Genomic DNA, 22,959 nt, shown 5'->3' on the forward strand with positions numbered 1-22,959 from the left:
AAGTAGAAGATTGGAATCTGCACCAAGGAGGCTGGCAAAATGTTCAACATTTACATAGTTGTTTTCCTCTTCTGAGAGGTTTATAACCACTCTTCTCCAGCCATCCTTGTTTGAATCATGAGGTCAATGCTAATAATTGGTTTTCCATAGAATATAGAATAAGGCAGATGTAATAAGGGAAAGTCAGAAAATGTAATTAAAAAAAAAAAAAGGTAAATTTTTAATATAAAGGAGAGATAAATTGATGTTAAATGAAGAACAAACACAAATTCACTTTCAAAGTATTTTATAATCATCATATATAAGTATATAGCAACTGAATTTAATTTTACAACAATTAGAGCAAGAATTAAAAAGAAAATTGAAAAAGAAACAAAAAAAAAAATACGATCAAACCAAGTAACGAATGCAGAAATGAATCATTGTTCTTTGTTGTGTTTTATTACATTTTTTTTTAGTTTTTAATGCCAATGTGGTAACACAAATTACCTTAAAAAGTTTTCCTGAGGTATTACTTTTATAAAAAATTTTAAGTGATCTCTCTTACAGATCCAAGCCCCAAAATTCATAGGAAAATGGTTTAGTCATTTAAATCAAACCAGGCTTTGATTAGTAACACATATAATTGACACTTCAGAGGGGTGACAAATATGGAAACAGTTTGGATGGAATTAAATATTGACAAACATTTTTAGCTGGAGAACTTGAAAGATTTGGCCATTATGTTGAGTCCCTACATGATGGGTTTTGGGAATGGTAATGTAGTAGTAGATAGTGTTGGTTAACAGTCTAGAGTGTGATATTTCAGAAAGATGAATAGACAGAGCACAGACGGGAGAATAGTGTCTCAATGAAACTAAATGTCTGCTAACACAACACAATAATAACAGTAATAATAATACTTTCTACTATAGGCACAAGGCCTGAAATTTTGGAGGAAGGGTTAGTCAGTTACATCAACCCCAATGCTAAATTAGTACTTATTTTATTGATCCCCCAATTGGATGAAAGTCAACCCTGGAGGCATAATAATAATCCTTTCTATTATAGACACAAGGCCTGATATGTGGGAGGAGACTAAGTCAATTACATCGACCCCAGTACTTAGTTGGTACATTTTATTGACCCTGAAAAAAATGAAAGGCAAATACAACCTCAACAAACTTCGAACGTAAAGATGGACAAAATGCCACTAAGCATTTTGTCTGGCATGCTAATGATTCTGCTAACATGTCATCATAATAATAACAGATAATAATAATGGTTTCTCATATATGCACAAGACCACAAATTTAGTGGGGAGAGGAATAGCTGACTTCATTGTGCCTCATATTTCAGTGGTACTTTATTTAATATAGGCTGGGGGGGGGGGATGAAAAACAGTGTTGACCCTGGTGGGATATGAAGTCAGAATGCAAAAAAAAACAAGAACAAATACTGCAATGCATTTATTCCAACACTCTAATGATTCTGCCAACGTGCCACCTTTTTGGCCAGCATTTTTGAGGAGAGAGGATTTATTGATTACATCAAAACCCAGTACTTCAATGATACTTATTTTATTGACTCCGAAACAGATTAAAGATGAAGTTGACTTGTTAGATTTAAATCCTGAATGTAAACAATTCTGCCAACTTGCCTCAACAACAATAATAATGGTTTCAAATTTTGGCACAAAGCCAACATTTTTGGGGGGAGGGGCCAATTTGATTACGCCAACCCCAGTGCTCAACTGATACTTATTTTATCAACCCTGAAAGGATGAAAGGCAAAATCGACCTCAGCAGAATTTGAACTCAGAATGCTAAGACAGATGAAATTCTGTTAAACATTTTGCCTGGCATGCTAATGGTTCTACCAGCTCACTGCCTTTAACATAATAATTATGATCCTTTCTACTACAGGCACAAGGCCTGAAATTTTACGGTAGGTGAATAGTTGATTGCATTGACTCCAGTGTTCATTGAACCTGAAAGGATGAAAGACAAAGTTGACCTTGACAGAATTTGAATACATAATATAAACGACAGGTGAAATGCCCTTAAGCATTTTGTTCACTGTGCTAATGATTCTGCCAGCTCACTGCATTAATAACAACAATAATAATAATGATGAAAAGAAGAAGAAGAATATCTAATGTAGATGCAAAATCATACATTTAAACTCAAAGTGTAATAAGATATTAATAAAAAAAACTGAAAAGTATTTAATACACCCACCAGCTGATTCTGCCCATCACCACCATAATAAGTTTACAATAAGACAAGTGTACATAATATAACAACAATAATAATATCTTACACCGGCACAAAATATAGGGAAGGTTTATAATTGATTGAATTGATACCAATACTTAACTGGTATTATCTGTTCTCAATGGCAGAAGGATGAAAAGCCAAGTTAATAAACAAATATCTGAACTTAAAAAGAAAAATCTGCCAGTTGACAGAACTTTAATTTAGACCTGTTCCTCAGAGCTTTTCTTTCTGCTTCTAAGCCATTATGTCAATAAATCCTTTCTACTAAAGGCACAAGGCCTGAAATTTGTGGGGAGGAGACTAGGCAATTACATCGATCCCAGTGTTTCGTTGGTACTTAATTTATCAACCCTGAAAGAATGAAAGGCAAAGTCGACCTTGGTGGAAATTTGAACTCAGAACATAAAGGCAGATGAAATGGCACTAAGCACTTTGCCAAGCATGCTAACAGTTCTACCAAACTCGCCACCTTAATGGTAATAATAATGGTTTCAAATTTTGTCAAAAGGCCAACAGTTTTAGGGTAGGGAACTAGTTGATTATATTGACTCCCAGTGCTCTTATTTTATTGACCCTGGAAGGATGAAAGGCAAAGTCAACCTCAGCAGAATCTGAACTAAGAACGTAAAGATGGATGAAATACTTCTAAGCATTTTGCCAAGTGTGCTATTGATTCAGCCAGCTGACTGCTTTGAAGATGATAATGATAATAGTAATAATATTCATAATAATAATAATGATAATAATAATGTTAATGCCAAAAACTCAAATATTTTTATTCCATCTTCATAGTTTACTTCCAGTGTAATTTCAGAAGTATATTAATTTATACTTCATTTTGTGTATTTTTTCCCAATTTTTTTAGCTTTTTTTTTTATAAATTTTTCCATATTTTAAAAATATTTTAAACATATTTATTAATATATAATTTAATTTAGAAATTAATTTATTTATGTATGCATATTTTCAGCTGACTTTTAGTGAAACTTGTTCTTTTCCACTTACCAATGTTTATATTGATGACGTGCATGGCTGTGTGTGTATCATTTATTATCAATATAGTCTCATTGAGAAGTCTGAATACATTGACAAAAAAAGTTTTAAAACGTAATTGATGATTTAAATAAAAAAAAAGAAGAAAAATAAGGAATGCATTTGGTAATATAATTAGATAACATGATGACTTACAAAAGAGAGATTTCTGAAGTTGGACAGGTGGTCTATCTTTCTACTTCCCTATATGCTTACAAAAGGAGACATATCAATGTTATACAACTAAATACGTGGTATTATAATCACCTAACTTCCGATACAGCAGTGAAATGCTTTCAACCAAATTTTTTATAGTAATCTCTAGTTATTTTCCCTTGTCGAACTTGCAGTATCTTTTAAATTGGAAAATGATTAAACATTTTCCGTTTCAAATTTTGCTTTTAATATAATCCTGTAAATTTTCTTTAGGGTTCAGACCAAAATATTATACTGGTCATTTACCCAATAGAGTAATCTCATTAGCTAGAACTAAGCTATTCTTTGGATATATGTAGAAAATCCATGTTGGAATATATTGCAAATAAGAATGCTTATATGAGTAAGGAACAGCTTCAGTGGAACATGTAGGTAAGTTTCAGAATTGCATTGTAGGATATTATTCAAATACCAGTGCTGCCCTTTGAAGAAATAGCCCCCACCCCCATCACCCATATCATAATGGATGGCCATTGCTTGACTCATATGAGAATATATACATAAGATTGTACTTTGAGTTTGATGGATGACAAACAAAAGGAGTTTTAGATGTAAATCCTTAATGGATGTTTTGTCATAAACATTACATTAAACCAGTCCACATTAGTCCAGTTTTTATTATCACTGCAGAAGTGCAGATAATCCTAGATGTCTTCTGTGAAAGCCTTATCTATTTTGCTGTACCTAAAGCAATTATTTAAAAGTCTTTTAGCAATCAACAACTTATTGTCTTAACATAGAATTCTTCCCTGTAAATTGTGATGCAACACAAAGATAATCAATCACACATTCAGTGTGAAGATTTTGGTACAAGGTCTACCTGACGTTGTATGTCATTTGTGCACATCTATCAAATGAAAATGGCAATAAGCTTTCTGGACATCGTCAACTGATACTTTTAGCTGTGCTGATATCTTCCTGTATGTGAGTCCATTGCTAAGCAAAGCAAGAATCTGAGCCCTAATTTCAAATGATGGTTCCATATTTTAATAAAATACTGACATCTCCTACACTAGCTTAAATCTCAAATAGACAAGAAATTAGGAAGTAATATTTCATCATTCATATGCAATAATACATAATATAAGTAATCTTACTTGTGAAAGTAGCTAGTAGATAACTGATTTCTATACTTATATAAAAAATTTGAGAAAAATCTTAAATTTCGTTTTTGTATTCAGACTTTAGTCCAAGAGGACATTTCATTTGATAATGTGTGTATGTATGTATGTGTTTGAATATATGTGTGAGCATGTGTATTCCTCTGCATTGTGTGTTTATACATCTTTATCAGAACAAGTGTTTGCATCTGTATTAATTCATGAGCCTATAAATATTTATTTGTGTGCATATATGTATATGTGTTCCTCTGTGTATGCATGTAAATGTGGTAGTGTGTGTGTGAATGGAGAAGATTCAATCTTGTTTTTGTCGGCCAATAAACGTCTCCATACTTTGAGTGGTAGCAAAGAAGTTACAAACCACTGACATACATCTCACCGGCAAGTACCTAAAAGACAAATATAAGAGAAACAAGAGTTATATTTTTTGTTACAATAGCTAGCCATATCAAATATTACATAACTTTATCACAGTAACATATAGAAACAATTAGTCATATCATGCAGTTAACTCATAAAATAATAATTTATTAATGACATTTAAAATTCATATATAGTTTATAATAGTAATTTATTAATAATTAATAATTCAAAAATTAAATATGACTTAATTGAAGAATAAAATTCAACTGAAAATACCAAGTCATCCCATAAGTTCTGTCTGAATTTTGAATAAAGAAAAACAAGTGATCAAATGTCATATATAATTGGAATTTAATCATCAATGTACTTTCCCTGATTATCTATGACTTCCTTTCATCTATTTACAAGCTTTTTAATCCCAGCAATGTAAAGCTCTTTTGGTTTCAAAGCGAAGAACTCTGAAATGTCAGTTTTGACCTTCTCCTGGCTTGTGAAAGTTATGTCCCCCAACTGATTCTGTAAACTATGAAACAAATGGTAGTCTGAAGGAGCAAGGTTGGGAGAATAAGGTGGATGAGGAATTTTTTCCCAATCAAGCTCTTCGATCTTCTTTGATGTGATCTTTGCAGTGTGGGGTCACACATTATCCTGATGAAACATCACTCCTCTTTGATTCACTAAAGTGAGTCTTTTTTTCTTCAAAGCTTGATTCAAACACTCTAATTGCTGACAGTAGACTTGAGCATTGATTGTTGCATTAGGTAGTAACAATTCAAAGTGAATTACTCCTTTCCAATCCCACCAAATAGAGGGAAGAACCTTTTTCACATGAAGTTCCCTTCTTGGTTGCGGTTGAGATTTTTCCCTTTTACCATGCCACTGTTTATGATGTTTAACATTTCGATAGAAGATCTATTTTTCATTACCAGTCACAAGTCTATCCAAAAAGAGTAAAATGAGTTCGTGAGAAAGGAGAGATGAGCAGAAGTCAACTTGGGATTTACGGTTGCTTTCAGACAATTCATGAGGCACCCATTTTCCAAGCTTAGGAACCTTTCCAAGTTGTGAAGATGACGATAATGCAGGATTTTCTTCAAGTAATGCCTCAAGGAGCTTATCATCAAACTCAGCTGGATGTCCTGTTCGATCTTCAAGGCTGAAATCTCTACTTCTGAATTTTGCAAACCATCTTCAGCAAGTTCTTTCATTCAATCATTCTTTCCAATAAACTGAATGTATGTTTCGAGTTGCTTCGGCTGCAGAATTTCCTTTCTGTACTCATAAAGCATTATGTGCCTTAAATGCTTTTTGGATACTTCCATGTTAGAAAGGGTTTTAATCAAAGAAATTTTAATTCTATTATTCTGTAAAATAATATTTAATTACTTTAAATGTACACAAATGCATAAAAACAATTCCATTAGACATTCTGAAATACTATTAAATTACATTCGATTTTAAAAAAGGTAAAATCGGACAGAACTTATAAGATGACCTGGTATCTTTTTAGTCTTTGTGTATAACGACTTTTGGCAAGTGGAAAATAAATTATGCAATACATGAGAATTATGTAATACATGATAATTTATAAATTGATAGTATATAGATAAATTATTGAGTTTATATGCAATGATCAAGGAGACTGACCTCTCATCAGAAAGACAGAAAAATATTTTTACAGCATCATGAAATTAAGTGTAAAATTTTTGACAAGCAATACCATTTGGAATATATCTACCTATACCTATCTATCTATCTATCTATCTATCTATTTATCATTTTTATATTTTTATACTGTCTATCTCTCTGTATCATACTAGTATTATCAATAAGCTTTTGTTTTTAATTTAAGCTACCCTTTATACAGCTGGAAACTCATTCTTTAGGTATACTCAATTACAAAGGATGAGAATATTATCAGTGAATCAAACTGAAGCATGTACAGTTGTGTCTAATATAGATCGCAAAGGTCACCACACACACCTTCTTCAAACAGACCAAGGAATTTAAACTCGACCATATGACTACACAGTGAAGATTAGACATAAGAATGGCTATCTAAGAGAGTCCAGCACATCATCCTCTGCCACTTGGGGCATCGTAAATACAGCAAAACCTTACATCACAGGCTCTAAATTAGATCCCTCTACAACACAGCAAAGTTTTTCAACGAATAAAAATTCTTAACCCCTTTCCTTTCCTTCTTTTTTCTTACTTTGTTTTTTTTTAACACATGTATAACAAATGTGTGGGAAGGTTTTGTTTTGAAATACATTTAAAATATTCAGTATCAGATAATACACTTAATAAAACAATGTAGAGTAACTGAAATTGTATACTTGTGATTATAAAACTACATATGTAGTCATTTCCCCAGAGTAAAAACATGTCAGTAATGGAAAGGGTTAATCTGGAGACAGATCTAATATTGTTTTGCAGATGCAAAACCTATCTGCAGACATCTTAAAATCACATAGATAATGCCAACCAAATTCAATCTCTTCTAACTCAATATCCTACAATAACCATACAACTACTATGACATTCATAGCTAAACCAACACAATATTCAAATGTGTATGCATTTGTTTGTGCATGTGTATGTATAAAATAATAGAGAAGATAAAATAAGTCAGAGCAGTAAATAATGTTCCATTTTTTTTTTATTTATATGAAATGTCTGGATTTTCCTAAGGAAACAGCAGACCACTGTTTATTTTGTATTTAATGTTTCTTTTTTTTTGTGCCTGTGTAGATGTCTACACCAAAAAAAAACAAAAAAAAACCCAAAACAAAACAAAAACAAAAATACAAACAAACAAACATAAGTAGTGGTCTGCTATTTCCTTACCAAAATCCAAACATTTTATATATGCATATAAATGAAAGAAAAGAAAGAAAAATGCCCATTGTTTAACTTTCTCTATCAAATCGTTATTAATATTTTTTGCTGCAGACTTCCAAGAACTCCTCCTACCACACACACACACACACACACTGCTTTGTACCTGTATGCTAGTCTATAAATTGGACATTTCTGCACAACTACATATTTATATCTTTGTTCTTCATATATTAGTTTACTTACATGTCCCCATAACTACACATTCTGGTGGATGAATACTTGAACACAACTTGTACTTATATATATATATATATATATACACATGTGTGTATGTATGTATGTATGTGTGTCTAGTTCTATGCACATGTATATATACTTTATGGTACACAGACAATCAGTAAAACTCATACACACACTGACATGCATCAGAAGTACCTTTGCACACACATCTATATAGATAAATTCATTTATGTCTGATTTATTACACTTGTATAGACACATAGTTTTTTTTACCTAGTTAAGTATGGTTGTGTTTGTATGTATGCAACTGCTTCAATATATTTGTGCATATGTGTGTGTATTCATTGGTTTGAGTTTGTGTAGATTAAAATTGTTCCATCATATTTGCCTCAATATAAAATATATCAGATTATATGTGTATATGTATGTATAAGCTTATTTAAAACTTTTCTATGCTTATAGATTCTTCTATTCTTTTACTTGTTTCAGTCATTAGACTACAGCCACACTGGAGCACCACTTTGAATAATTTTAGCCAAATGAATCAACTGCAGTACTCATTTTTTTAGGCCTGGTACTTATTGTATTGCCTGCTTTTGCTAAACGACTAAGTTACAGGGACGTAAACACAGTAACACTAGTTGTTATTCTGTGGAACGATACACACATGCACAATGAGTTTCTTTCATTTTCTGTCTACCAAATCTACTCAGATGACTTCGATCAGACTGAGGATATAGTAGCAGGCACTTGCTCAAAGAGTCACACAGAGGTATTGAACCTTGAATAATGTATCGGGAAAGCAAATTTCTTACCCTGCAATCACACCTGTGCCTATGACTTCAAATATACATCAGCATGTAGAAGTACACACATCATCATCATCATCATCATCATCTGTTATTGTCCGCTTTCCATGCTAGCATGGGTTGGATGATTTGACTGAGGACTGGTAGACCAGGTGGCTACACCAGGCTCCAATCTGATTTGGCAGAGTTTCTACAGCTGGATGCCCTTCCTAACGCCAACCACACTAACAATCAAATACATCAAGAAACCTATCCCAATGAATCCATTCTCCTAAACACACATTCAAATCTCCACACAACGCAAATTCCTGCTATCTTTTTTATCATGTTCCGTATCTCTCCTATTTCCTTTTCCATCCACTATATATTACCCCAACACTGAAATATGAACTGCTCTTTTTGATGCTACATAATTTAGTTTCAGTTATCTCCTAAACTGTTATTTCAGAATAACCAACCATAACATCTATGAACTGCATGCATGTGCACGCACATACAAATGCACATGCACACACATTCCCTCCATTAGCTTTTGTAAATTGTTAATTTACCTACACTAAATATAATAAATTTAGATAACTAGATTCAACAAGGCTTTCAACACAAACCACTAATGCAACCAATTTTATGACATGTATCACATGTGTTCCTATATAAATCTAACAGTACCTGAACACTGAATGCCCCCTAACAATAACATTTAAATAATCAATAATCTTTTTACACTAAATATAACCAACATAAGAGAAGCAACCTAACTAGATTCAACAAATCATCAACTGTCAAAACCAGGAAATGGCTTTACTTTTCATTACATGTTTATTTTCTCTATCCCTTCATTATCACCTCATCCCCCAGTTTATTTTACTTACATATTCTTCCTCTTACTTAAATTCTTTATTTTTTTTCCAGTTAAACTCTCCATAAAGATATTTCTATATATACAATAAAAATTAACATCAAAATACATATATAAACATTAGGCCTGACAAACCAATGTACGTTACAGTCTCATTAAGCTGAAACATTGAAGTTAACTGACAAACTTTTCTTGTAAAATGTATACACACATACACACACACACACACACAAAACACATTTAAATTCTAGTGAATTATAATTAAATGCCAATTTATCTTTTGTTTTTACTTTCTATATAAAGATACAGTTACTATTGCAGCATCAACAATTATATAAAAATTCCTTAACACAAAAACTTTCACATAAAAATGTAATATGCTTTTTATCATCAAGAATAACTGAAGCAAAAAGAAACAATATGAAAATAGAAAACTGAAAATGAAACCAAATTCTTTGCAGTTAATTGAAGTGGCATTAAATTTAGTTAATTTTCCAGTTGTAGAATTAAGTAGAACAAGCAAGATATCTATCTATCTATCTATCTAAATAAATAAATAAATACACACACACATACATATACATACACTATGTACATATTGTATATATACACGTATACATCTGCATCCATGATAAATATATGTGTGTATGTATGTATGTATACAACTGAATATATAAAAAAAAGAAATCAAGAAAAGAATATAACATACAAAGAACAGGAATAAATAGTTTAAGAAAGGATTAGAATTGTTAAAGACAATTAAATATAAAAATAACAGAAAACAATGGAAATATGACAGAAACTAAATAATAAGATAATGCAAAGAGAATTTTCCAAAAGAAAAAGAAAATAAAAATAAGAAAAGAAGAAGGAAAAATAAATAAAAGGAGAATGAGAACAAAGTGAGTTAGAAAACAGAAATTGGAAAAAGTTTATATATATATATATATATATATATATATATATATATATGTATGTATATTTTGGAGAAGGTAACAAGAGAGAAAATAGAAAGCTTCTGACAATGTGATGAGTTTAATAAAACCTTTATATTTCAGGCACAAAGGCCCATCTTCAGAAGAAAAGAACAGTCTGAGAAAAGTCCAGTTATGGAGGTTCTGTTAGCTAATTAAAATTTGAATATAAAAGTTTTATTAAATTTTCTTCATTGTCAGAAGTTTTCTATTTTCCCCTTTTTTATCTTCTTCAATATTATAATGCTTTAAGCAAACTACAATACTCTTGTATACATTTATACAGGTCATTATCGACTTATGACTGATCAACTTTACAATGATTGGTGTGCCAGCTCCCGGCAGCAATAATAAATAGTCCAGTTGAAATTTAATGGGTTTACGGAGGATGTCAGCAAACAAACGCTTCCCCTAGACTTGGTTATTGATCACCGCTGTGTTGGATGACTATCCTGTCACAGAAACATTGAGGCAACTTCAAAGTTGTTTATAAGATGACTGCTTGAGACTCCGAAATTTTTTACTAACACCAGTATAATAGTATAATACAGAATGCTGTGTGTTACTTTTACCTGAGAATGTACCTTAAGAATGTAAAAATATAAAACAAAACTATATAGGCCTATAGGCTGACTTATGACCAAATCGACTTACGACCAGTCAGAACCAACTGTGGTCATAAGCCAATGACGACCTGAGTATATATATATATATATATATATATATGAAAAAAGGATTACAATTCAAGTTGTGTCCTCATGAAACACTTCTGCAAATTCTAGCTATCTGCTGTATGGATGCAGATGTTTTATCTTTAAGGGGACAATTAAACATACCAACTGAAATTTATGGTCAAGTGTATGAGTTGCAGAGTGTGTCTATATCAAAACAAAGACTGGAATTTATAATAATAATTTATAATATTTTCCATGCTGGCATGGGTAGGAAGGCTTGACAGAAGCTGGCAAGCCAGAGGACTGTACCAAGCTTAAATGTCAGCTTTGGTATGGTTTCTATGGTTAGATGCCCTCCCTGATAATATACATATATATATGAATACATACATTATCATTTAATACCAATGTGCAATTCCTTTAACACCTATGTGCAACGAATTGTACAAGGGTATAAAATGAATGTAAATATATTATTATATCATAAATTCATTATACTCATATTATTGTTGTTACTATTAATATCTATGCTCATAAAATGTATTTCACACATTGTAATGAAACAAATGTAAGTACAGAATTAGAAATAATATCATATATTTCAGTCTTTTATAATATATATATATATATATATATATATATATATATACACATGAACATGCACAGACATAAGATAAAAGATTCAAAAAGATATTGGCAATTAAAAAGATATGAAAACATTACTGAAACAATGGTGAGAAATAATATCAGATATATAATCTAGTGTGATCCAGAAAAAAGAAGCAATGACCTTTGTTTCTGTCTTCTTTCACACATTAGTGCTTATGACTAAATATGAAAGCAGGAATATGAGGTGCAAAGCGGAGAAGCCAACAAGAGAAACAAAAAAATATTAAACAAAAGCAGTGAGAGTGAGTGATAAAGAAATACTGACAGAGTTGGATAATAGATGAGTGAGTATGTTGTGGTAAAGTGGATGACCAGTACAGAAAATAGAGATGCAACATAAAGATAAGACACAAAGGCAGCAATAGATTTAAAGAAGAATTATTCTCAGAAAATGTAGAGACCTGTGAACGAACTCAGAAAAATCATTCCTTCTTTTGTCCCAGTTTACCCTTGAATTTTTCCATGTCTGTAGATACTCCAAAGAAACGAGCAAGCAGAGATATGCATTTGTGTGGCAATAATCTGAAGAAGAAGAACATGTTTAGCTATAACATGCAAATAAAATGGGTAGGTTTGCAAGCATCACCAGCAATGTTTTGTTGATGTTTTAAAAGGTGTCTTTCAGCATGTATATGTGAGTGCAGGCACCGATTTCAGGCAAATATTCTTAAAAATATGAAGACATGTTTATAACACAATATTGACCAAACTAATTATTTAATTATATATTAATACACACACACACACACACACAGAGTCTTGTATCATAATACAAGGTTTATAACTAACAAAAAATATGTGGAGCTGACAATTAAAGGAGCAGATCTCATCCTATTTGTTATTTAGCACCAAGTTAACATTAATTGAGCAGGTCTGGAATTAAAAGCATCACAACTGTCACCACCTTGTCTTCCCTTCAAACTTATCTTCTTATGACAACAGCATACATTTTGAGGAAAATTTGGTTACTATTTCTAACATATCAGCTGATTCATCTTCAGTACAGTGTGAGTAAGATTGAACATATATTTCTATAGACATTTTAAAAATTCTGAAACCAAAAATGGTAAGATGTTTCTTTATAGTTTAGCCCAATAATTTATGAATGAAAAAGTATGCATTGAATTTTGGCATGACTGTGAAGTAGAGACTGTTAAGATAGTTTGTATGTAATACATTAATGATTATGTGAATTAATTATAGGTAAGAACATTGAAGTATTTGATAAGTTCAGTTATTGAAGTGTGCATAATCTAAAGTTATGAGTTTTACTCTTTATTTGAGAGTAAGGGAAAAAGAAAATGTGGTGACTTCATTTGACCAGAGGCAATACTTTTGCACCAAAGTAACAACAATAAATTCTATGCTTTCCTCACCCTCAGAGCTTAAGATTAGATTCTACACTCTTTAACAACTGAACTTACCAATTCCCTTATTAACCATCTTAAGGACGAACTGTTGTTAACACAGTTTTCTTAGATTCCTTATTTATCGAGAGAACCAAAATGTATTATAAATATACATTTAATTGTTCACAACATAATTGTAGGTTGAATTCCAGTGCAGGACACCTTGGACAAGTGTATTCTCTTGTCACTTTGGATCAAGCAAAACTTTGTGAGCTAAATTTCATAAACTGAAACTGCTTGAAAATGCATCAGAGAGACTTCTTCTCTTCTTGAGTAGAGACTTCATCCTTTGCCTATTTTAACCTTTTCATTGCCATATTTCTGTTGAAATAAACTATCTTCGTTTTAATTAATTTTGAAAGTTAATGATAAATAAAGGAAAATAACCCAGTCAGTATCAAGCTAGTGAGAAGAACAAATAAATAGAAAAGTTTGATGGAAGATTTAAATTTAGATCACTGAAAAGCAGGAAGCTTGTATCATAGGACCAGGGATGGACTCAGGCGGGAGCAAAGTCCAATCTGTTACAAGCTTTTGAACTAAATCTCTGGTCTGAGAATAACTTCCTTCAATTCTTCCCCACCAATTTCCAAGGCCCTAAAAGATTGTGGGTACTACTTTCCTCCTCAAGTGATTAACTCATAAAAAAAATTCTACAGTATTATGTGATTTTCTTTTCATGCAACACACTTGTTCTACATCTTATCTGAGATTTTTAATGTTCTTACATTTTGAACTTTGGGTGTTGTCTTGTATTTTCCTCTTTGTTAAACCCTCTACAAATGTATGGAATGCTATACATGCCAACTTACACGGCATAAACATACATGTACGTGCACGCACACACACACACACACACACACACACACACACTTTATATATATAACTCTGGTGAAATATCTGAAAACTATTCTGATGTCATGTTGTCTGAAGGTTTTTTGTATCCACTCAACCAGAAGTTAAAGTTTTGCAGTAAGAGATGTAGAGAGGAATCTGTGAAAGACTTTATACTGATGCTAACATGGAAAAGTATATGTGAAATAGGAAATGCAAATACTTGATCACTGGATTGGAATAAAACAGAACAAGGAAGCCCACAAGGAGCACCATTCAACTGTGATGGTTTAAAATATATATAGCTTCAACTTAAAGGCGCATGGCAAACATGTTGAAACAAAACCACAACAAAATATCATGTTGTCCTCTGATTTTCTTAGTTAGATTTTTCTGTTGATATAACACTTGATCATCAAAAGATTTGAAATCTTTGTGTGTTGCTATGTGTGAACAAATATATCTGCAACAGGCTTGTATAAATATGCACGCACACATACATACATACACATCTATGTCTTTGCAGATGTATGTATGTGCACACACAGATATATGTATGTCTTTGTGTGTGTGTGTGTGTGTATATATATATATATATATATATGCATATACACATGCACACACATATGCATATATATATAGTATATACATGTGTGTATGTATGTATGTATTTATGCATACCCATATAAGAGAAACAAATAAACAATTAGTCAGGAGGTTGTGTAATCTAGGATAGTTAACATGAAGCTGAAACAAAATATTTTTCATTAATAATTATTAATTAACCACATCAGCAAGAAAATCAACATCATTATCATAATCAACAGCAGCAGCATCAACAACAAAGAAACTTTTAAAGAATTATGCAAAAGGAACATTATCCTCATCATTATCATCATCATCATAAATGCACGTTAGAATTGACTGCCAATGTTAAGGCACATTCTTATCATTAACATTATTATCATTCTTAATCAGGCAATGAGCTGACAGAATTGCTAGTATGTCAGACAAAATGCTTAGTGGCATTTTGTCTGTCTTTATATTCTGAATTCAAATTTTGCTGAGGTTGACTTTAGCTTTCATCGTCTCAGGGTTAATAAAGCGCCAGTTGAGCAGTGGGGTCAATGATATTGACTCACCCTTACCTGTAAATTTACTGACCTTGTGCCAAAATTTGAAATCTTTATAATTATTCTTAGTCTTCAAATTATTATTATCATATTTTACTTCTCAGAGTTCTAGATCTAACTCGCTCCAGTCATTTCTGTGAGAGCAGACAGCAACCTGTTGTCAAAAGTTTCAAAGGGTCTCTCAGGGTCTCTTTTCACGAATCATAAGAGTTGGTACCTAGATGTTAAATATCATGGAAGATTATCATTACTATTATTATTATTATTATTATTATTATTATTATACACTAATTAGTTACTTTATTTTCTTCTAGTTCAAATCTCACCATGGTCAATTTCAAATTTCATCCTTTTTAGATTGAGAAAATAATTCAGCAGTTATTATTGGAATAGATTCCCTCAAAATATGTAGCCTTGTACTTTTACAGAAATAATCTGTACAAAATAATTTTTACTGAAATAATCTGTACAAAAAGCTGAATCACCCTGTTGACAGTGGTGGTCTCTTAAGAGAACAATCAGAATAGAATTGATACTTTGAGGGAAGTCCACTTTACTGCAATTATTTAAGCTAAATATTTGATTTGAGAAATTTGAGAATAATTCACTCCCAACCAGTTTTCGGATTCCTAAAGAAGGTCATACAAACTACTCTTCTTCCTGTTATATATATCTATATAAAATGGAGTAAAATAATGAAAGCAGTTCATGCAATGCATAGTAGAACAATTCGTTTGAAGAATTCATGCAATTATTTAATTCAGTCCATGCCATTTAGTTTAACATTTACCATGCTGCAACAGCCATTACTTGAGATATTCAGTATTATTTAATGCTATTTGTATTGTTGTTGAAATGTAAGTTGCCTCTGATTGAGCAGAACATTGATCAAAAGCATTTAAGCCTTTATATTTACATCCACCTTAGCAAAAGTGGAGGTATTGTTTTCAATCGTGTTTGTTTGTTTGTTTGTTTGTCCATGGACAAGATATCTCAAGAACCGCTGGATGGATTCGGATGAAACTTTCAGGGATGTTTGGCCTTATGACTGGCACTGATTAGATTTTGGGATCGATCCAGTACTGGACAGGGATTCTGGATTATTTTTCCTGTTTTTTTTACTTAATTTTTGAGAGCAGCCGGGTTCATTTTTAGTATTATCATTTGTGAGAGAAGTTGAGTTCATTTCAGGTATTCTCATTTTAAAAATCAACTCTGGCTAATCGTTGAGAATACTTTGATGTTGCCTTGGTGGAGGTTTGCACTCTCTGAGTGCCCTTGATTTTATTGTTATCCATTTATTTTTACTCACAGTGTACCCTGAAGTAGATCATTATATTGTGTTCTTTTGCAAGATGGTAAGGTGTGATATTAAGGAAATTAAGAGTATATTCTTTGCAGGGTGAACAACCATGGAGCGAGGTCTCCATAGTTCTTGTAATCCTCCAGCTGGTAACCCAAGATGCAGACAGAATCTAAGTCTTCAGTTTCAGATGTAGTTTGCATTGTGAAACAACCCAAATGAAGAATATGCAAATTACAGATTGCTGGCAATCTTGTTTAGCCCCAGGTTATCTTCATTTGAAAAGATCTGCCATGTTTCCTTTTGTATATCAGAGAACTGATCAGGGTATCATTTATTATTAAAGTTGCAGCATGATTTAAAGGATGTTTGGATGCTAAGCAGGCTGTATCTAGAGTAATGCAAAAGTGAGCATAGCATTTTAATTAACTGACACAAGTCATTGAAATTACACATGTCGGTAGTGTAAATCATCTAATTTACAAAGGTAATATTCAATATAGTCTCTAACACAATACATTTGTGCCATTGTTGAATCCAACTCACAACTCCTTTTCAAAAGAAATAAGTGCACACATACACATGTACACAATTTACATGGGGTACAAGCGGTATTTGAGGACACATAATTAACAGTATATTGCTATCTTCAAATCAATTAAAGGTTTTTATTTCTTTTTGATCCTCCCACCATGTCCGGTAAAAATGAAAAGATGTGCAGTCATTGTTGCCATACAAGTGGCAGAAAATTATTTAGAAATTGCCAACTTTTTAAAAGTTGAAAAATTTTTTGTATATAAACTTCAGATCAAATTGGAAGCCTCTGATCGGAATGTTACAGTTACATCAAATGTTAAAGTTATATATATATATATATGAACTTTCTAAATATTTGGACCTTGTAAGGACACCACAATTCATCTAACAGGTTCAAAATGTTATTGGTAATGAACCCATAAAAGCACTGTGAAACATTGCCAAATGACTTTGGGTGTCAGAGTGGACTATAAGAACTTTGGTGTATTTAATAGAAATCGTATGCTCTGAGGAAAGGTCAATTCATGTCTGCAAAGGTATTAAGATCCATTTGATTCATGCCAAGTGGTTATTTAACAAGATTAAGCACTTCATGAACATGGCAAGCTTTGATTTTTCTCAGATGAGTAAAGTTTCAACCAAAAGTCTTACTAGAGAAATAACAGATGATTATGTGCAGATCCTTCTGATGTCCACAGGATGATGCACACCAATTTCAAGTAACTGTGATGGTTGTAGGAATGGTTAACAATGGAGGTCATGTCAAGCTACTTCATATGTTTCCCCAGGGCCTTAATGTTAGAGACAGTCGTTAAGCTCTGGATGGAAGAATTAAACTATGAGAGGTCATTTGTATTCCAATAAGATTCAGCACCATTTAACAAAGCTCAAACAACCCCTAAAATAACTGTCAGTTGATCTTTGAAGGCCACCATAATCCAGATGACATCCAAAATGAATAAGAAATATTTGGTGCAGGCATGTCAACAATTCCAATCCTGCATTCAAGCAGTCATTGAAGCTGAAGGTGGTTTCATAGAATATTTCACTCATGAGTTTGTTTCCAAAAACATGGTATTGCTTCTGAAGCTATCCTCTTCACCAGATTTAGCACCTTTAGACTTCCATTTCTTCCCCAAGATGAAATTGCCACTAAAAGGGCACCATTTTAACATCATTGTCAAGATCCAGAGTGAATCACAGAAGGTCCTTGACTCATATATGGAAAACGACCTTCAGGCTGGATTCCAAAAATGGCAGGAATGCTGGGACCATTGTATTTCTGCATAAGGTGACTATTTTGAAGTTGATGATAATAAAACTTAAGGAAATAAATTATTTTTTATTAAACATAACTAGTCCAGGAACTTTTTGATACCACCTCATATACATATATATATATATATATATATATATATATATATATATATATATATATATATATTATATTACAAACGCACACACACAAACACTCACACATATATGCGCACGCATATATATATATATATATTTAATTAAAAATATATAAGTATTTATGCATGTATCTTGAACCATTTACATATGATCTAGACTTTTAAGAATTTTAAGTAGTCTCTAAGTAAAGAATATGAATAAAAAAGTGCTATATATGTAAAACATTCTAGCTTCCATGTCATCCAATATCAGTAACTATGTCATCAAATTTGTACCGCATGTGATGGAATTATTATAGATTTCCTGAAGATAGAAAAGGCTTGTAAATGGCACTAAATTGAAAATAGAGAAACTTAACGCTGAAACCAAAAATATAAAATAGATATTTGTAAAAGAGATTGTTACTCTCTTATACTCACCCTTTTAGTCCAAGTGTGTAATAGAGCAACCGTGGGATGTATAAAATATGAGTGTTACAACGTACAGCCTCCACAATTTTATCTGATACATATCCTGGTTCCAATATAGGCATCAGGTAAGGAAATCTAAAGAAAATGAAATTAACAGAAAATTGAAATATGCATATTTAGATGTGTACACACAGATGCCAATATACACACATACAGCTACACATCTTTATATAACACACACACACACAAATACACATACTCCTACACACCATATTTATACGACAGTGTGAGAGTGAGAGAGGGAGGGAAATAGACAATATGCTGGTATCTGTGTGTGTTTGTCCAGACAAAATTAGCTGGAATATTGCTTTTGTGTAACCTAATCCATTATTACACCACTCTATTGAAAGATAAAGAATGCCCATTTGTAAACGCCTCTTTCCTTGACCATGAGATATATATCTACTTCTGTCATATTTTAGTTCTTAATGCAGCCAAATTGCTTTATGCTAGTAAGGATCTTTTACAAACTGCACATGCTGAACACACCTGTAATTGAAGTTGTTCAGGTAACCATAGGTGATAATTACTAGTTTTAGTTAGGCTGAGTAATAGATTTAATGTGACCTAGTTTAACACCACTACCTGCATTTTGACTGTATTTAGCAGAGTGCACTCTGTTGAAAGCCTTCGCAGCAGATTTTTCCCTCCCTAACATTACGGTCTTGCGAAGCTTATGGGTGCAACCTTCCCTCCTTTATTTAAGCCATACAAAAATGCTTCTTTTGTTTTTTTGTTTTTTTTTATCAGTAAAAAACTCTGTAGCAGAGCTGTGACTAGCTGGAAACTAACACTGCCAGTTAGAGGTAGCAAAGTCATTCTTACCCATTGAAGGTAAATAATGCAGCATGTCTCAATGAGTTCATGTTTTCCTTTCTCTCACTCCCAAACATCAAACAATTCACAGTCAAACACTGACAGGGACATAAGGCGTTAGACAACTCTTTTATCTGACATATCCTGCAAAGTTATTTTTCATGAATTTTCATATGCAAATGTGACACAATTAAAAAAATAGAGAGGAAACATGATCACAGCATTGTATTAAGACAAGGATAGCATTGTGATAGATAGCACAGTAATATTTGGGATGAACAATGCATTTAATTTGTAATGTGTTGCTCAATTTCCTTTAAGTGATGTTTGTGTCTTGTTTGTATGTGGAGGGAACATTAGCTATGATTGGGTTATTCAAAAAAGCTGTTGGTGTATCACTACAATGTTACCTTTGTATTACTACACAATCATTACTTCATTTTTATTGAAGATATATATGTGTGTGTGTGTGTGTGTGTGTGTGTGTGTGTGTGTACGCAAGCCTGCGTGCATGTGTGTGTGTTTCCTAGACGTCAGTATTCTATACAGAGGAGTTACTTAGTGAAGTGTTATTGATTATGTGAAGTGGATGTAAAATAAACAAGGAAATAAATAGGTGTCATGAGAAATAAGTATTTTCTTAGAGTTGGAGGCATCACTGTCTGGTTAAGTAGTTCTACTGTAGCCCAGGTTGACCAAAGCACTGTAAGTGGATTTGCTAAACAGAAATTGAAAGAAGCCTGTCATATATACATATGTGTGTGTGTGTGTATCTTCTTGTCTGGACATTACTCCATATTAGGGTGTCGTTACCATGCAAGTGGGGTTCACACATTTTCAGTCTCTTGTGAAAACATGTCAGGCCGTAAGGAAATATTAAATTGCTTTTGAAACAGGTTAGGGTTGGCAACAGAAAGGGCATCTGGCTGTAAAAAAATCTGCCACAGTGAATACTGTCATACTCATAAAACAATGATGAAGGAATGCTAGTTTACTGGGAGTGAATAAACTGGAAGGTCTAGCATTTATTTCCTTCAGCTAATTGAGGTAAACTAAGTTAATGGGGAATAATATATGCTGCCCCCAAAGAACCACCTGACCAGCTTTACAATGTTATTAGGCAAAAATGCTGTACAACTGATCTCTTGAATGAATGCCAGCAACAATACAGATAAACGTGGCTTTTGAAATTCTGATGATGGTGATGATGTTTGTTTGGCATTAGTAGTACTAATAGTAGCAGCAGCAGTCATAGTGATAATAGTGATGATAATTTTATTGGTGGTTGTAGTACTGATGATTGTAATGATGATAACAATTACCCAAACGATGATTATCAAAATGAAAGTGATAATAGTAGTAGTGCTGGTGTTTTGTGGCGATGATGGAGTCAATAAAAAATATGTTAATTATAAAATTTCCCACATATAATATTTGAATTTCATATGACCTCTGACCTGCCACACACAAACATCTGGCACAATGCATACACTAATGATGCACAAGTTAAATGTCAAATACCTGACACCAAGAAGAAAAACAATTATTAAATGTAACTTGGGAACTGAATAAGAATTAAAACAAAGTAAAGAAAAATACAAACAGAAAAATATAATTATCCAAAGAGCACTGTGACAGAATCAATTGTTAAATTGAATTATCCATCAGTAGGTGACTGGAATGATTGTCTTCCAGAAAAAAAATGTAAGTTGGTTGTAGCTTTTGTTTCCATGGAACATTGAAGGTATAAGTAAATTGAGATAGCTATTAGTAAAGGGTATGATCCAGGATTATAAGCAACTAAGATGTTACTTATTACCAGTATCATCACAGTACTACATTAAAATCACTCAATCTATTCCCTTGGCTTAGTTGAGCTACTTCCGTTAACTTAATTTTATTTAGTATTGAACAGTATGCAATATATATAAGTTGATGAACTGGCAGAATTGTTACTGCACCAGACAAAATGTTTATCAATATTTCTTCTTCTTTTGCATTCTTAGTCGAAATGTTGTTGGAGTTGACTTAACCTTTCATCCTTTTGGAGTTGATAAAATAAGTACCAGTTGTGCACTGAGGTTAATGTAATTGTCTAAACCAGTGGTTCCCAACCAATTTGTGGTCATGCTCCAATGAATCATTTCTAAAATCCTGATGCCCCCTTGTGATATCTAATTTTTATTATTCAAAATTTGGTTAATGTTTACAATATTACCCAGAACCAAAATATTAAAAAAAAAATAGTACAACGGATGTAGAAAAATAGTACAACGGATGTAAAAAAATGTGTAGGAAACAAATATGAATAAAACATGTGCGGAAAGCAATGGGTGGGGGAGGACTTTGGAAAATTTACAAGATCTGAGTTTTTCCCTCATACCTTTTAGGAAAATGTTTCTTTTTAAATGAAATTTTATATAAATACCTTTCAACTGACAGATTATGATTATAAAGAAACTTTTTGGGAAAATCTTTTCTGAGGTGTGGGGAGACGACTTTGGAAAATTCACAATATCTTAGTTTTTCTCCCATAACTCGGTGACAGCTTATATTGGAAAGTGGGTATAAATCCAAATTTTAAATATTCCTCTGAATATTGATGAACTTTTTTTTACTTGCACTACTCATTTTACGTATTTTTGAATCAGCATAACTACAGATTTCTGCCCCCACCCAGACTTTGGTTGATCATAACTTTCAGAAAAAGGAATATTTTTAACGAAATTGTCTACGAATATGTGTTATATCGTGTAGATGCCGAATATACAAAATTTTGCTGGGGAAGTGTTTTCGGAAAATTCACTGGAGTCCACTTCAATTCGTCTTAACTTTCAAGAAAATATATATTCTAAAATGAAATTCACTACAAATATACCTCTGTCCATGTAGATTCCGAGGACATAGGAATTTTGGGGCAAAACAATTGGGGCTATTTTTGAGAACTGTTCCCCACTCACAGGTGTTTCTGAACAAGTCGTCCAT

At 32.4% G+C, this 22,959-nt stretch overlaps 1 protein-coding gene across 6 annotated transcripts in view; it reads right to left on the minus strand.

The window, feature by feature from the left end:
- Positions 1-269: 269 nt before the first annotated feature.
- Positions 270-22,959, minus strand: part of LOC106884518 (epidermal retinol dehydrogenase 2) — a 343,698-nt gene continuing 321,008 nt past the window's right edge. For 5 of the 6 annotated variants that reach the window (XM_052967041.1, XM_052967043.1, XM_052967044.1 and 2 more), the window contains exons 6-8: positions 19,108-19,233; positions 12,461-12,581; positions 270-5,016 (exon numbers count right to left, since the gene is read on the minus strand). In XM_052967041.1, the coding sequence (XP_052823001.1) occupies positions 12,482-12,581; positions 19,108-19,233 (226 nt within the window). In that variant the 3' untranslated portion in view covers positions 270-5,016; positions 12,461-12,481. The remainder of the gene's footprint in view (positions 5,017-12,460; positions 12,582-19,107; positions 19,234-22,959) is intronic. The other variant, XM_052967045.1, reaches the window with a different exon arrangement.

This window comes from Octopus bimaculoides, chromosome 4 (genome assembly GCF_001194135.2).
Source record: "Octopus bimaculoides isolate UCB-OBI-ISO-001 chromosome 4, ASM119413v2, whole genome shotgun sequence".
Taxonomy (NCBI): domain Eukaryota; kingdom Metazoa; phylum Mollusca; class Cephalopoda; order Octopoda; family Octopodidae; genus Octopus; species Octopus bimaculoides.